A 14,933-nucleotide genomic window follows, 5' to 3' on the forward strand; every position below is an offset into this window, starting at 1 on the left:
GGGCAGCATCTTGGGCTGCCTCCCTGCCATCCTCCCTCCCCAAAATCAGCCAGCTCGGGGTAGACACGGCCTCTCTTTAATGGAAGGCATGAGGTGCTTTGACACAAGGAACCAGCTTAGTCAAGGAGGTGCAGCCTCAGCAGCAGGTCAGGATGTCGTCCTCCTCCTCTGCCTTGGCCCCCGGGGAGGACACGCGTGCTGGCCAGAGGGCTCAGAAGATGTCGGAGACGATATAGTCAGTGTAGGCACCATCGATGAGTCCAGCCCCATTGTTGTGAATGAACCAGCAGGACACCTTGGCCCCATGCCGCGGGTCCTTGCTGTAGTCTTTTTGCAAACCCCTGTGCAGAGACAAGTCAGCTGGGGTCACCCTTCGGACCAGTAGGGCAGCACCTCCCCAGGAAGCTCACCCCACCCATGTGACACATGGAGGAAGACCCGGAAGAACTGCAAAGTGGCCAAGGGCAGACATGCTGGGCAAGCAGCCCGCCCACCTGGTGACCGTGAGCTGGCGGTTCCTCACCACCATTGTGGCATCTGGCTTTGTGGGGTCAGAGCCTGGGCGGATGTCAGACACTTCAAAACCGATGGGGTGGAAAAATTGCCCTAGAAAGGCACATCGGAGACAGCGGTTACCGTCTCGGGGACTTGCTCCTGCCCTGCACTCAGCAGGTGCTCACTGCGGGGTTAGAGCATTGCTGGACCGCTTTTTTTCCAGGGCTTGACTGTTTCTGCTAACAGTCCCAGCACGAAAAGCTACCTTTGGTTCACTTGCTATAGAGAAGTAGATACATTTCTAGGTGGTCCTACCTCCTGTCTTTTAAAACGGGATCTGTCTGGGGAGAGAGGTTTGAGGGGCAGGTGCCCAAAGAGAGCAGTGTCTATAGAAAGGCCACACAGGAGCAGTGTGGTCAGTGACCCACCCTACTCACAAGGTCCCTGGGAACCCTCTGGGCCTTTCTTTTTGCGATCAGACCTCTGCCCCTCACTTGCTCCCAGGCTCACTTAAGCGTTTGTTTCACTGTGTGTTTGCTCACAGCCTCACCAAGACAGCCCCTCAGACAGCTCTGCTCCTTGGAGGCCACACTGGAGGTGGGCCTGTCCTGGTGCCCAGCTATAGAGCTGACCGGTGGCCCCAGGTCCCACATGTCCTCTGGCTTCAACACCCTGCCCCACAACCCTGCCAGCCTGGCCAGCCATACCCAGCAGCCCATGCGTCCGGGCTGACATCCGATGACTGTCCAGCACATAGAAGCCCAGGAAGTCCTGCTGGACCGAACTCCCCTTCCACACTCGGTGCAAAACAACCTCAAAGGTGCCGCCGTCATCCACGGACACCACCAGGTTCCTCTTCTTGTTGATGGTCACCACCACCCTGCAGAGCCAGGTGGCCGAGAGGGCAGGTGCGGCTGCACTGCATCCCTCTCCATTCAGCTGCCCTTGTCATCTGGGACCCAACCCTTATAACCACGCCCCTACCCCATGGCTTTCATCCCCAGATGGCCGGCTGTTACCTGTTCCGTACCCCTTCCCACATGTTGCTGTTGTGCGTGGGGCCCTTGCAATGTGCCAGGCCCTGTGCTAAGCCCTCTATGCAAACTGCATCATTCAGTTCTCACTCCGAGCCTGTGAAGTCCAAGGCTCAGAGAGGTTAAGTAACTTGCCCAAGGTGGCACAGCGGGTGAGCAGTGGAGCCAGGACTTGGACTTCAGGCTGTCCAATATCAGAGTCCGTGTTCTGGGACTCCCACTCATCACCTGTGAGCTCCACAGCAGACGCTCCCCACCTCTTCCTATAGCTCTGCTGCCCAGCATTGCTCTGGTGCTCAGCAGAGTTTGTTGAATGAATGAATGAATGAATGAATTAGTAAAGGAAGGAAAAATCATGAGACAATGCAGACTAAGACATGCCAAATGAGAAGCCCAGAGAAATCTGGAGTTCAGCAGAGGAAGAGAGCAGGAGGGCTGAAGGGAAGAGGTGGCCTCTTTGCTGGGCCTGGGAGGATGAGCTGGCTTTGTTTGGTAGAGACAGGGGTGGCATTCAGAGCTAAGGTGCAGTGGGAGCACAGTTGCCACGCAGCCGGGCCAAGAGGACATATCCAGGAACCAAGGGAAATGGAGGGCTGGGTGGGCCATGGAGTCTGACATGTTTGCACAGGCCACATGGGCGTCACCCACAGACACGGCTCAGGGACGAGGGCCCTGCAGACTCAGCAGAGTCCTGGGCCCAGGCCACACCTCCCCCTGCTTCTTGCCCAGGCCCTGGCAGGTTACCCGTCCTGCCGCAGCACAGCTTGGTCCCTCCAGGAAAACACAGGCCCACCAGAGCCGGGGTTCAGGGTAATGTTCTGAGGAGTCACTTCCAACTGAAAGTCCGTGGCAGGGTTTGTGATTCCCAGCCGCCCGAGGTACGTGCCATCATGCTGCCCAGGGCTCCTGGCCTTGTTGCCAATGAGCTGCCCATTCACTGAGAAGCCTGCAATGGGGCAAGAGGGCATCCGGGTTGGGAAGGGGCCTGCCTGCCTTTGCTCAGCAGGATCATGCCTCCTTCCTAAGAGGCCCCTACGCCCTGCCTGTGCCACTCCGTCTTTGGGAGTCTCCTGCCTCGGGGTCTCCAGGTCTGGTCCTGCACACAGCACCACCTCCCCTTCCTCTCCACCCCTCCTGCCATGCCAGATATCCCATACTCAGCTCTCAGTTCTGGGTCCTAACGGAGGTCATGGACCCCGAGGACAGGACCCAGCCTGCTCCTTCTCTGTGGCCCCAGCCCCTCACACAGGGACAGGCTCCCACCGTGCTGGAAATGCATTGTGGGACCTCTTCACAGAGGTCTCCGCTGACCTGGACAGCCACAAAGCCCCGTCCCCACCCTCACTCTGCCAACCCAGCACGTCTCATGCTCTGAAATGATCATCTCAGAGTGTGTTCACCTGTTTGTCTTCCCCTTCCCTAAACTCCATGAAAGCAGGGACTATCTTGGCTCCCACTGCATTCCCAGTCCCTCGCTGGTGCACAACAAACACTTGCAGATGGACTAACTGGACAGGCAGGGAGGGAGGGAGACTGGAGGGAGCAGGGGTGAGAGAAGGAGAGGGAGCTGTTCCCCATCACCAAGGCACTGCTGGGAGAGAGATGCTCTGCTCAGCCATGCTTCATGGGGAAGGTGGGGGCAGGACCATGACATATTTGCAGGACCTAGTATGAAATAAAAAGGAAGGGCCCCTTGTTTAAAAAGTGTTAAGGGTTTCAAGGCAGCAATGGAAGAGCATTAAACTGGCTGGGCATGGTGGCTCACGCCTGTAATCCCAGCACTTTGGGAGGCCGAGGTGGGCGGATCACCTGAGGTCAGGAGTTTGAGACCAGCCAGGCCAACATGGTGAAACCCCATCTCTGCTAAAAATACAAAAATAAGCCAGTCATGGTGGCATGCACGTGTAGTCCCAGCCAGTTGGGAGGCTGAGGCAGGAGAATCACTTGAACCCGGGAGGCAGAGGTTGCAGTGAGCTGAGATAACACCACTGTACTCCAGCCTGGGCAACAGAGCAAGACTCTGTCTCAGAAAAAAAAAAAAAAGTCCCTGTGTGCCTACCCCAGTCACATGCTGATGAAGCTGGCCCTGTGTAGGTGCAGCCAGGAGGATGGGGTGGGAAGGCAGCGGGCAGAGCCCAGCCAGGTGGATGGTGCCTAGGCAGAGGGCAGTGAGGGCCTTGGCCATAGTCCTGTTCGTGGCTGAATGTTGAGGGCAGAGGAGCCCTGGCCGTGTCTGGCAGAGGCGTGATGCCTGCCATACCTGTGTTGGGGTCCTGTACCAGGCTCAGGATAACACCAGGCTCCTCATTGATGTTGAAGCACAGGGTGTCCTCTTTCTGGGGCACGTGGATGATGAAGTGAGGATCCGTGTCCACTGGGGGCACAGCATGGAATTCGTTAGATTGGACATCGGGCAGATGGGGCTGGCCAGGGGCTGGGGTTCAGCTAGGCAGTTCCCAGAGAGAGACAGAGAGAGAGAGAGAGAGACAGCCAGGCAGGGTGGGTCCCAAACAGAGGTGTCCCTCAGACCCTTCCAAGGACTCACCACCGGTCACTCGGTCTGGCAGCCGCTGCGTATTGGAGCTGGAATGGGTAGGAGAAGGCTGCAAGGCTGACAGCATGAACGCTGATGGGAGGGGGAGTGGCATTTAGAAGCGGGGCAGCCAGGCCTTCCCTGGAGCTGCTGATCCCTCTGATGACTCTTTCCTCACTGGTGGGGCTGGCCTGAGGCCACCAAGCAGGGATGTCCACTCAACATCACATGCCCTTGATTGGCTCTCGGGACACGGGGACAGAAGCTTGGCCTGGCATGTTTAGCTGGCCCCCTCTCTGTCTCCTCCCTCAGGGACCTCAGGCTGGGGAGGCCAGGCTGTTCAGGGGTCTGTTCTAAAGAGTCCCAGTGACAAGCAGTGAAGACAGCTAGAACGGAGGAAGAAAGCCAACGGGGTGATAATCAAGGAGGGGCAGAGATGTGAATGGCCAGGATGGCTGCCACTTACTCCTTCTGGGTCCCAGCATCTCTGTAGAAGACAAGGACATATTATAGAAGACAGTGTCACCCACGGTGCCCCACACGAAAGGCATGCAGCTCTGTCCACAATAGGCCTGGGCCCAACCCTCCCTCTGGGGGTCTCAGCCCTCCTCTGGGGTCCTGCCTCCTCACAGACATATGCTCACACCAAGAGGGGACCAGTGGAGGCTGCTGGGGGTTCAGCCTGCACAAAAGCTCACAAAGCGCAGCAGGGAGTTCATGGTGATGTGGAGAAGGGCGGCTCAGGGGACGGAAGAACGGGAAGGAGTGGACTCAGGGAAGAAGGGGGATGGGGAGCTGCGAGCCTGGGGCCGGAGCACCTGCCACCTGCCCAGCTACCGAAGCCCAGAACTGAAACTAATGCAATTTAAAACTCACCCAAAGGCGGAGAATCTGGAAGGGAGGGAAAGAGAAAATAATTAAAGCCGCAGAGGTTTTTGGCCCATGGCCTCCCCCCTCTGTAGACCCCTGCAGCCTATACCCTCTGAGGGCTTGTCGATGGTGGGCTTCAAGCCGTCCTGGTCTGCCATGCCCCTGATGCTCATGGAGGTCAGCGGGGTCACAAACCCATAGTCCAGCGACATCCGCAGGGCCTGGGATGACAGGTTGGCCCTCTCCTCCCCGTCCACCTTCATCCTGCATTCAAGACAGAGGCTGGCTCCAAGCCCCGACTTGCACGGCCCTCATCCTTTCACCTATCCATTCACTCATTCATTCATTCATTCATTCATTCATTCGACACATAAGTATCAAGCCCCCATGGTGTCCTGTGCAGTGGCTACGTCCTCAGGGGCCTCCAGGTTTAATGATCTCTTACAGAGATCACTTGGAGATTTGGTGGGGTTGAGGGGCATGCCTCAGAGATACGCAGAGATGTTAACAGCTGTGAGATCGGGGTCAAGAGGTCTAACCTCGCTGAGCCTCTGTGTGCTGAGTGTGGGTAAATAGCAGGCTGCTTTGTGCCCTGTTGGGCCTGCCCGGACTGTTGACTGACTGGTTGATATTAACTCAGTGAGCAAAGCAGAAGAAGAAAGTAAATCTGACCTACTTGCCCCAGAACCACCCCTCCTCTGCTCACCTCCAAGGCGTGGGGGGACTCTGGGGTGGGCAGTGCCCACCCAGGGCAGCTGCAGGCGCCCTACCGCTTGGCCAGCAGCTCCTGGATGGTGAGGTAGGCCCAGAGGCGCTCTACGTGGTTCTCCAGCATGTGGCCACGCTCTCGGAGCAGTTTCTTCATCTCCTCCTCATCCACTAGGCAGGTTGTACTGAACTCTTGTCCCTCCTGAGAGTTGAGGTACAGAGAGGGGTGGTGCACCATGATGAGCACGGCCCCTGGCTGGTGCTCGGGGCTCTGAGGGGCCCATTTCATCTGGTATCTGCAGCTTCGTCCTCAGCATCACCTGCTTCCCTGAGCCTGTTCGCCTCATCCTATTCGTTGATTCTTGCCAAGCACCCTCTGCGAGCCAGGCTTGGCCTGGACCCTAGGGATCCCATGGAATGGGAGAACCAGGCCCTGCCTTGTGGAGTTTCTCTGGGGGAGGCCAATAAGCACCCAGCTGTTTCCACTATGACCCACTCCAAATGCCCACCAAGTTCTAGGTGAGCTGCACCATTCAACTTGCCACGGCACACAAATGTGCCTCCTCCATCCAGCTACATTAACCGGGGCACCACTTCCCAAAGGCATCCTATGCACCAGCTGCCTATGGGTATTATATGGATTATTCCATTTACTCCACACAATGCTTTGGTGCAGTATGGCACAGAAAAGGAAACTGAGGCCTAGAGAACTGGACCCCTTGCCCAAGGATGCCCAGCTGGTCAGGATGGACCCAAGGTCCAGCTCAACTCTCCTTACTCAAAGCCTGAGTTCTGAATCTTCGACCACACTTAGGGCATTGTCTGCGTCCTGGAGGGCAGGGTCCAGGTCTCACATGCCTGTCCCCACCACACACAGGTGCACATACACGCATGCACTACACCATGGCACAAAGCCTGGCACACAGTAGGTGTTCAGGAAATGGTTATCAAATGAGAAGGGAGAGGTTGGTCTCTTGCTCTCTTGCACCTTAGGATGAATGATGCGAAAAATAACAATTGGTCACTGGGGGCCAAGGGACTGCAACTGATCAAGGCCATATTGGCCCCATTCCAGCCAATCCAGCCCCCAGGATGCCTGTGTGGAGGGATGTTCAGGCCTGGGGTGTATGTGGCATGGTGGGGATGAGGGTACTACTCTGGGGAAAGAGAGGCCTCTGGGGGTTGGCAGGAATGGGGAACAGTGTGGGTTTGGAGCCTCTAGGGTGCTGCCTGGCCTCTTCACCCTCCATGGCCCACCATTTACCCCATGGGCCTGCACATCAGCCTTGAAGCTGCTCTGTTTGTTGTCAGCAATGCGCCCGGCCACCACAATCTCTGAGCCTTCGTAGTACTGTTTATGGCGGTTCTGGGTCAGGGCCAAGACAGCATCCTGGGGGTACTGCAAATCCACATCCACCAGCAGGGGTTTGGCTACCTGGCTGTAGAAACCCTGCAGGGATAGAGGTTGCAGCCTTAGAGCTGAGTACCCTGGGCCCCTAATGGGAAGCCTGCCCACAAAGTGGAGTGTTGGGAATTCCCAAGTTAGAGAAGGAATCTGAGGGTCCGAGAGGTCAAGTAGCTGGCTCGAGGTCATGCTGCTGATTTTTTTTTTTTTTTTTTTTTTTTTGAGACGGAGTCTCACCGTGTTGCCCAGGCTGGAGTGCAGTGGCACAATCTCAGCTCATTGCAACCTCCACCTCCTGGGCTCAAGCGATTCTCCTGCCTCAGCCTCCCAGGTAGCTGAGATTATGGGCACCCACCACCACACCTGGCTAATTTTTGTATCTTTAGTAGAGACGGGGTTTCACCATGTTGGCCAGGCTGGTCTCAAACTCCCGATCCACCCACCTTGGCCTCCCAAAGTGCTGGGATTACAGGCTTGAGCCACCATGCCTGGCCCATGCAGCTGATTTGAACTCTATGCCAGAGCTTTATCTGCTCCTCTAGGCTGATGGGCAAACGGCCACCAAGGCTGGGCTCCCTATGGCATGCCATTGGAGGTACAGGGGGTTGTGAGGGGAGACCTGCAGCTGCTGGGTGGCGTCACGGTCCTCGTAGATTCTCTGGGCCCGTCCGTTGTTCTCCATGGACATGACCTCCAGAAAGTTAAAGTCCACATTGTGGCCGAAACCCAGGTTGTAGAGCGGGAACCTGCCCCGGATGGCGTTGCGGACATTCTTGAGGATTTGGGAACGGTCCGTCACCCCTGCAGCCACACACCTGGGTAGTGACGGGATGCTGGCCCACAGGCATGTGGGGCATGAGGGGGCTCTGGGGAACACTCCCTGGGGCTCAAGCCTTCCATCTCAGAGCATCTCCAGGCTCCTGGGCATCCTGAGGCATCGTGTCCTCCTGGCTCTCCTGGGAGACTGCAGCAGCTACCAACAGCTCCTCACAGACCCCGCCCATCTAGGTGGGTCCATCACCAGCAGGTCTGATTCTACTCAAAACTCTGCCATGGCTCCTTTGCCATGGACTGCGAGACCCTGCTGACCTTCCCACCCTTGTTTCACCCCATTCTGCACATGCCCACAGGTCCCGGGCAGGCCCTGCCAGTGCACACACCCTTTTTATGACTTAAGCTGCCTCTCTGCCTGGGATCCCTTCCTGCCACTCTCTCCTTTTTCTAGACTGAGCTCAGGAGTCACCTCCTCAGGAGGCCTTCCCGGACATCCCCCTGGGTCAGGTGTCCTTTGTCTATGGTTCCACAGCCCCAAGCACCCTGTTCTTTCAGGGCCCTAGGTATCTACTCCCAGATCTGCTTCCCCCAGTAGGTCCTGGGCTCTTTGAGGGCAGAGATATGTCTTGTTCCCTTGGTATTTCAGTCCCTAGCCCCTTGCTTAGCATACAGTAGGTGATAAATAAATAGTTCATTAAACTGTAAACAGAAGCATGGAATACTGCCCATCTTCCAGGGACTCGTACAGATCTGTGTCATTTAGAAACATCTCCAATTTCTCAACTCACAGGACAGAGGTACACCATGGAGCTCCCGCAGACTTTGTGGTCTGAACTGTGTTTTTAGACCAGTGCTTGACTTTGCCCTGAGCTTTTCTGCCCCCTGATGGCATCTCCAATGGTTGGGTTTCCAACTTCAGCTTGCATGTCTCGGGTGACAAGGAGATCACCACCTCCCAAGGCAGCCCCCAAGGTGCTTACCCTCTGTGGGATCGCCATCTGTCAACATGATGAGAATAGAGGCATGGTTGCTGAGTTCTGGGAGGCTTTCCTGAACTTGGTTCAAGATCTCAATTCCCTGGAGCAAACCTCCGTTCAGGTTTGTGGCTGCAAAGAAGAGGAAGCAGACCAGTGTATGCCCTCATTCTGAGGGGACAGAGGTGACATCAAGGTTGCCTGAGACCCCCACCCTTACCCTCATCCAGGGAAAAGCCCCGCACAAAGTCTTGAGCCGCTTGTAGGTTGGCCTCAGATGCTTGCACCAGCGAGCCCTTCCACGATTGTACTCGAGTCCCAAAAAGAACCAGGTCAAAGTAGTCCCCTGGCTGCATGTCCCCCAGAATTTTAAGGAGTGCCTCCTTGGTCTGCAAGGACAGAACAGTCAGTAGACAGACAGGGCCCCAGGGTGGCCCCAGGACAGCACCTTCCAACTCCAGATACCCGTTTCAGAGATCCACAGGGTGGGCAAGCAGGAGGAGATAGGACAACCAGGTGGCCCTGAGACAGGAGCATACTGCCGGGCCTTGGGGTGGAGAAGGCAAAGGAACCCACCATGGGGAAAAGAAATAATCAGGAGTTCGGGAGGGGCAAGATTAAGAGAAAGGACCCCAGGAGCTGTGCTTCTAGAATACTCCTTGTCCAGCCATGTCTACACTGCACCATGGACAGGGCACTCCAAACCCTGTGGGCGGAGAGCTATTCCCTGCTATAAGATGCCTCCCCACGGACCACCGTAATTACCCCCGGCACTTGTAGTGCACAAGTTTCCTCTTCTAAGCACTTCCCCCAGGAGGTAACTCCATGACCCTGCAGACACCATTGTCATTCCTATTTTTTGCCATTGAGGAGAGGTGAATGCACTTCCTCACGACTGCACAGTGAGGAAGCGATGCTGATTCCAGAGATACTAACCACTGGGATTTCCTGTGAAATCACCCTGCCTCTGACCAGGAGGATAAATCCCAAACCAGACTCTGGCAGCAAAACTGGCATGTGGTGAGTGATGGGGCTGTGGAAGCTTCTGCTGGGTGAGCTGTTTCAAGCTGCAGCCTACCTGCTTCACTTTCTGGCCTCTCATGGAGCCACTGATGTCAATCACAAAAACCACGTTCTTGTTCATGTTTGTCAGGTTTTGGGGGGCGAAGAAGTGGGCAAAGTGGTTATTGGCCACCTGAAATAGAGGAGAATGAGTGAGGCCACTCTCACAGCACCCGTTGCCCATCCTCTGGGTGCTGAGCCAGAAGCTCAGGGCTCACCAGGAGGTCGCAGATCTTGTCTCGACTGACATCGTAGGTCACCTTGAAATGCCCGTTCAGTAAGGATGTAGAGCATGTGGGGCAGGACTGCTGCTGGCTCACAGTGGGACGGAACAGCACATGACCCTGGAACCATCGAGAGTGTGAGCCATTACTGGTTTGTGTAACCACAAACAGGATGTTTGCAAAGACAACATAAGAAGGCATGCGTGTGTGTGTGTGTGTGTGTGTGTTTGCACAAACAGAGAAACGAGTTCGGTGGGCCACTCACTCACCTAGCTGCTGAGAGCACACACCTGTGGGTGGTGGGAGAGATGACCCATTCCCTTGCTTATACGCTTCTGAATCATTGGGATTTTCTACAATGAACATCATCACTTTGGGTATATAAATAATAACAAAATAATAGCAATGTGATACATCTGTCAACTCAAACTGTTGAGTGAAAAAGCAGCACTACAATACTGTGGTGGGAAATAAAAGCTGCCCAGGTTGACAAAGAACAGAGACTGGAAGGAAGGGTCCAGAATGGAAGCTGAGGTCTGGTTGGAGTTGGTGATGTACTTGGGGAAGCTAGTGATGGTTTTTATTCAATACTTTCTATATTCCTGGACTTCATACATTTTTCTATAAAGAAATTTTTGTTTGTTATAAAGGTAAGATAGGCTCATCAAAAAGAAGCAGAAGCAAAAGGAAGAAGAAGCAGCAGAAAAGAAGAAAGAAGAAGAAGAAGAAGAGGAGAAGGAGGAGGAGGAAGAGGAGAGAAAGGATGGAAGATAAAATAGAACCTTGAAAAATTATTGGGAAGACAAGACCCATCCCTTTGTTCCCCCACAGAAAGCAAGCATGTTTGCTAACACTCTTGAGGTGTCATATTTAGTTTAAAAGGAAACCCCTCTAAACTGTAAGAAGTACTTCTTTTAAATGAATTGTGGTGCAGGCTCTACGTAAGTGGGAACTAAAGGATTTGTTCCCGGCTCGGGTTGGGGGCAAGTCAGGAAGCAGGGCATTGCCCATCCATACACCACACTCCTCCAGGAACCTGGGGTGGGGGTGAGCCAGGGGCTTCTGGGATTCCTGCAAATAGTGGCAAGCGACAAGTCGTTGGGTAGGCCAAAGGTCTTTCCAAACTTATGTTTCCAAGAAACCTGAAGCTTGGAGTCCTAACCACACCAGCATATGAGGTTTACTTATGTGCTGGATATTTCCCTGAATGCTCTCCCATGGGCGTGAGGGAGGCAAAGAGGGCACTGAGGCTCAAGCAAGCCAGCAACTCACCCTGGACCATGCAGCCTGTGTGTGGTGGAGCTGGAGCTGGCTCCTTCCCCACCTCAGCATGCAGGCTTTTGCTAAATTGCTCTGAGAACCAGGATTGCTGAGTTCTCCTAGGCACCAATCACGTGACACCAGCTTCTCTCATCCTGAGGGCAGACCACAGCCCCTGCCTGGTTTCTGGGCTAAGGCTGGACATTCCATAAGGGGTGGGCAGGCTGAGAAGTTCCCAAAGGGCCCACCACCACCCCCTTGCTATCCCATGTACCTTTTTTCCTGAGAAGGACTTCTTGATAGTTTGGGCTGCCAGTTCCTTGGGCAGGAAAGAGGCCTGGGCATCCAGCTTGCTGATCCCCTGGGGCTCGAAGATGTCCACATCGATCTGCATCATTGAAGCAAATTATTTTTTTTAAAAAAGATGGGATCTTGCTTTGTTGCCCAGGCTGGCCTCAAACTCCTGGGCTCAAGCCGTCCTCCTGCCTCAGCCTCCCACGTAGCTGGGATTACAGGCTCACACCACACTGAAGCAAATTCTCTACCAAGGCTCCCACTCACCAAGTCTCAGCCAAGAGCCAGCATGTGTCCTGGCCACCTACTGTGTGCAGCACCCACCCAGCCCTGATCACAGGGCCTGGCACTCAGTAGGCACTCCAAAAATACTGACCAAATGAAGGTGTACATGCCTGCATCCCTCAACTCAGCCACCACTTAGGTGCCAGCAATAATTCCAGGCCCTCAGGCTGCGCGGGACTTTCTAGTTTACAAAATTACCTGGACATTCAGTACTTCTTGTGATCCCTGTGGTGGTCCTGGGACCCACAGAAACCCCCCATTTAGCAGATAAGCAAACTGAAGCTCAGAGATAAAAAGGAAGTTAGAGAGTTCAGGGAGTTCCCTGCCCAAGAAGAGTGCATCAGAGCTCACCCTGAGGGGTTAGTCCCCATCCCTGTGTTCTCAGGCCTGGGTGACGCATGGTGGGTGCTCAACCAGTGTTGGGAGCCATGGTGACGGAGAGAGGGACAGGAGCCCTGCCCCGGGACCTGTGATCTACCTCAAAATGATGCACCAGCTGCTTGGGCTTGACTTTGATGGCAATTTCATACTGCATATGGTTTCTCTTCAGCACTTCCTCGTAAGTCAGCTGAAACGTGACCTTGCTCTGGGGATTGACGGTGAGGTGGATGGTGAATTGCTCCATAGTTCTCCCCGAGGCCCTGGATGTGCCACCAGAGGCAACAGCAGACAGACAGAGGGTAAATGACATGTGGGTCCTTGTTACCTAACATGTGGCCCTCAGAATTTATTTCTCTTAGATGAGTGTTGCTCCCAGGTTTCCTTGGACCTCACAGATGTGTCAGCTGGCTGGTCAGGGTCAGGGCCCAAGATGGGGGGGCCCACTTCTCCCAGTGGCAGATCTGGGAAAAGGGCAACTGCACAGCAGCCTATTCAGTGCACTGTGCTGGCATCTGGGTTTGGGCAGTTTGCTTACCCTTCCATCATCCTGGGCTGTTCTCCACTAGAGCCACCTTGCAGCCATCAGATCTGTCCTGGCTGGGGAGGGCAGCCCTAGAGATGAGACCAGCAGGGCCCAGAACTCACCTGACAAGGCCAGCATTCTCTCCTGAGATAGCTGCTTTCCGGTACTGCTTCCATGCAGTCACCTTGTCCTTTATGTCTCCGATAAATGCGTTTCCATCTGCCGTACTGCAGGGAGGGAAGGACACCCTCAGGAAAGATGAGCCTCCTGACCACACAGGTCCTGAGAGGGCCTGTCCATGTGAGCCCTTGGATAAGGACATCTCCTGACCAGCCTTCCACTGCCCATGGTGGAACTCAGGGGTCCATGGGCAATGAGGTGAGCAGCCCAGGTCAGAGGCCAGCAAGAAGCCTCAAACTCTGGCCTTGGCTCCTTGGGTTCTAGCCTGAAACATGCTGTCATGGGCCCCAGTTTGCCTCCAAGATGGGAGCCAAGCACAGACCTGAAGGGCTTCTTCCTCCCCTCAAAGCCAGGGCTGGTCTGTGGCCCTTCTAGAATGAGGAGATGCTCTGTGTTATCTGGCCACTCTGATCCTTGTTCTTAAGCCAAGACTAGTAAGCAGCATCCCTGGGAGAGGGCATGGGAGTTGGGCAGGCACGCACATGGCAAAGTCACTGATGAATGCTGTCTTGGGGATTTCCACGTTGAAGGCTACTTCCCTGGCCTCATTGGCGGTGTTGACCACTTGGCTGGTGACAACATAGTGGGCGAAGCGAGAGGTGACTTTGCAGTTGACTTTCAAACTCCGGATGAACACGCCATCGACAGCCTAAAGTGAGACATGAAGGAGCTGTGGCCTGAGACAGGGCCTCTGTCAGCGAGGGACTTCCTGTGGTACGGGGGCTTGGCACTCAGCTCCAGTGCATGGTGCCCAGATGCCAGAAGAACAGACCAGACCTCCCAGGAAGACCCCTACTCTCTGGCTAAGACTGTGCTGTGGGGCATGAGGTAAGATGAGAACAAGTCCCCATTTCTAGGACCCTGGAGAGTACCCCCTGCCTATGGCCCTGATAGAGGGGTCCACCCCTGACGGGTTGGGGAAAGCAAGCCTGTAAAAAGGGCTCTGTCACAGACCCCTTTGCCAGGACTCTTACTCACGGTGTCCACAGCCTGTCGCTTCTGCAAAACAAAATCAGGGTCAAGTGTGAGAGGGAAACTCAGGGGACCACCAGCCTGCCAGTTCAGGGATGGCAGTGGAACACAGCTGTGTCCTGTGCCCCTTAGCTTTACCTCCTTGGTGCTGCTGGGAGGTCACCTCTCCACTTGGAAGTGGTGGAGGTGACCCTGGCCCCTGGAGTGGGGGTCTTGTGTCCCGCCCGGGGCCTTATCTAGTTTCAGCTGCCTATTTCTGCCCTGTGGGCTTAGCCACATACCTCGCTGCTCTTGGACCTGCCTGTAGCCGAGCCCAGGGCAGGCATGGCCTGCAGGACAAGGAGAGATACCAGGTACATGCACGACAGCAGCCCCCGAGGCCCCATGCCACCGTCCATGCTCTAAGACTCCCGCTGCCCTGTCACCTCAGTCAGACCAGTAATCAATACAGTGCTGGATAAACATGGATTAAACATTAGACAAGGTGCAGGCAAATATTAATGACAAAAACCGCAATGACTTTTGCATCAACCTAACACATTTTGAGGAATCAAAATTTGGCAGCGGAAGCTTTTTGCCTTGCAAGGGGGGGGGGTTCCCAGCTCTGGGTGGTGTAAACTACTGATGGGGCTCCAGACCATGTCCCTCTGTGTAGAACTGCGCTTAGCCTATGTGAACTGTGAGGATCCCCGGATGGCTCATTTCATCTTCGGGCTGGCACAGGGCAGCACCAGTGACACGGTGACATGTGGCAAGAAGCAACAGTTAAAAATGGATTTCTAAACTTCATTAGGCTTTACTTTTTTTTTTTTTTTTTGAGATGGAGTTTTGGTCTTGAGTGCTAGAGTGCAATGGCAGGATCTTGGCTCACTGCAACCTCCACCTCCTGGGTTCAAGCGATTCTCCTGCCTCAGCCTCCCGAGTAGCTGGGATTACAGGTGCACACCACCATGCCCAGC

General features: G+C 54.9%; 1 protein-coding gene across 1 annotated transcript; it reads right to left on the minus strand.

Annotated features, from left to right (window-relative positions):
• Positions 1–60: 60 nt before the first annotated feature.
• On the minus strand, positions 61–14,376 carry ITIH1 (inter-alpha-trypsin inhibitor heavy chain 1). Its single transcript, NM_001132810.1, is given in 22 exon segments — positions 61–341; positions 495–606; positions 1,203–1,375; positions 2,274–2,475; positions 3,790–3,903; positions 4,075–4,155; positions 4,529–4,549; positions 4,939–4,953; positions 5,042–5,196; positions 5,703–5,842; positions 6,905–7,090; positions 7,665–7,846; positions 8,800–8,925; positions 9,014–9,182; positions 9,872–9,988; positions 10,074–10,199; positions 11,614–11,727; positions 12,397–12,559; positions 12,945–13,049; positions 13,485–13,651; positions 13,981–14,001; positions 14,256–14,376. Coding segments are annotated over 22 exon segments (2,736 nt in total). The 5' UTR covers positions 14,373–14,376; the 3' UTR covers positions 61–211.
• Between the last annotated feature and the right edge of the window lie 557 nt (positions 14,377–14,933).

The sequence above is a fragment of the Pongo abelii genome, chromosome 2 (genome assembly GCF_028885655.2).
Source record: "Pongo abelii isolate AG06213 chromosome 2, NHGRI_mPonAbe1-v2.0_pri, whole genome shotgun sequence".
NCBI classification, from domain to species: domain Eukaryota; kingdom Metazoa; phylum Chordata; class Mammalia; order Primates; family Hominidae; genus Pongo; species Pongo abelii.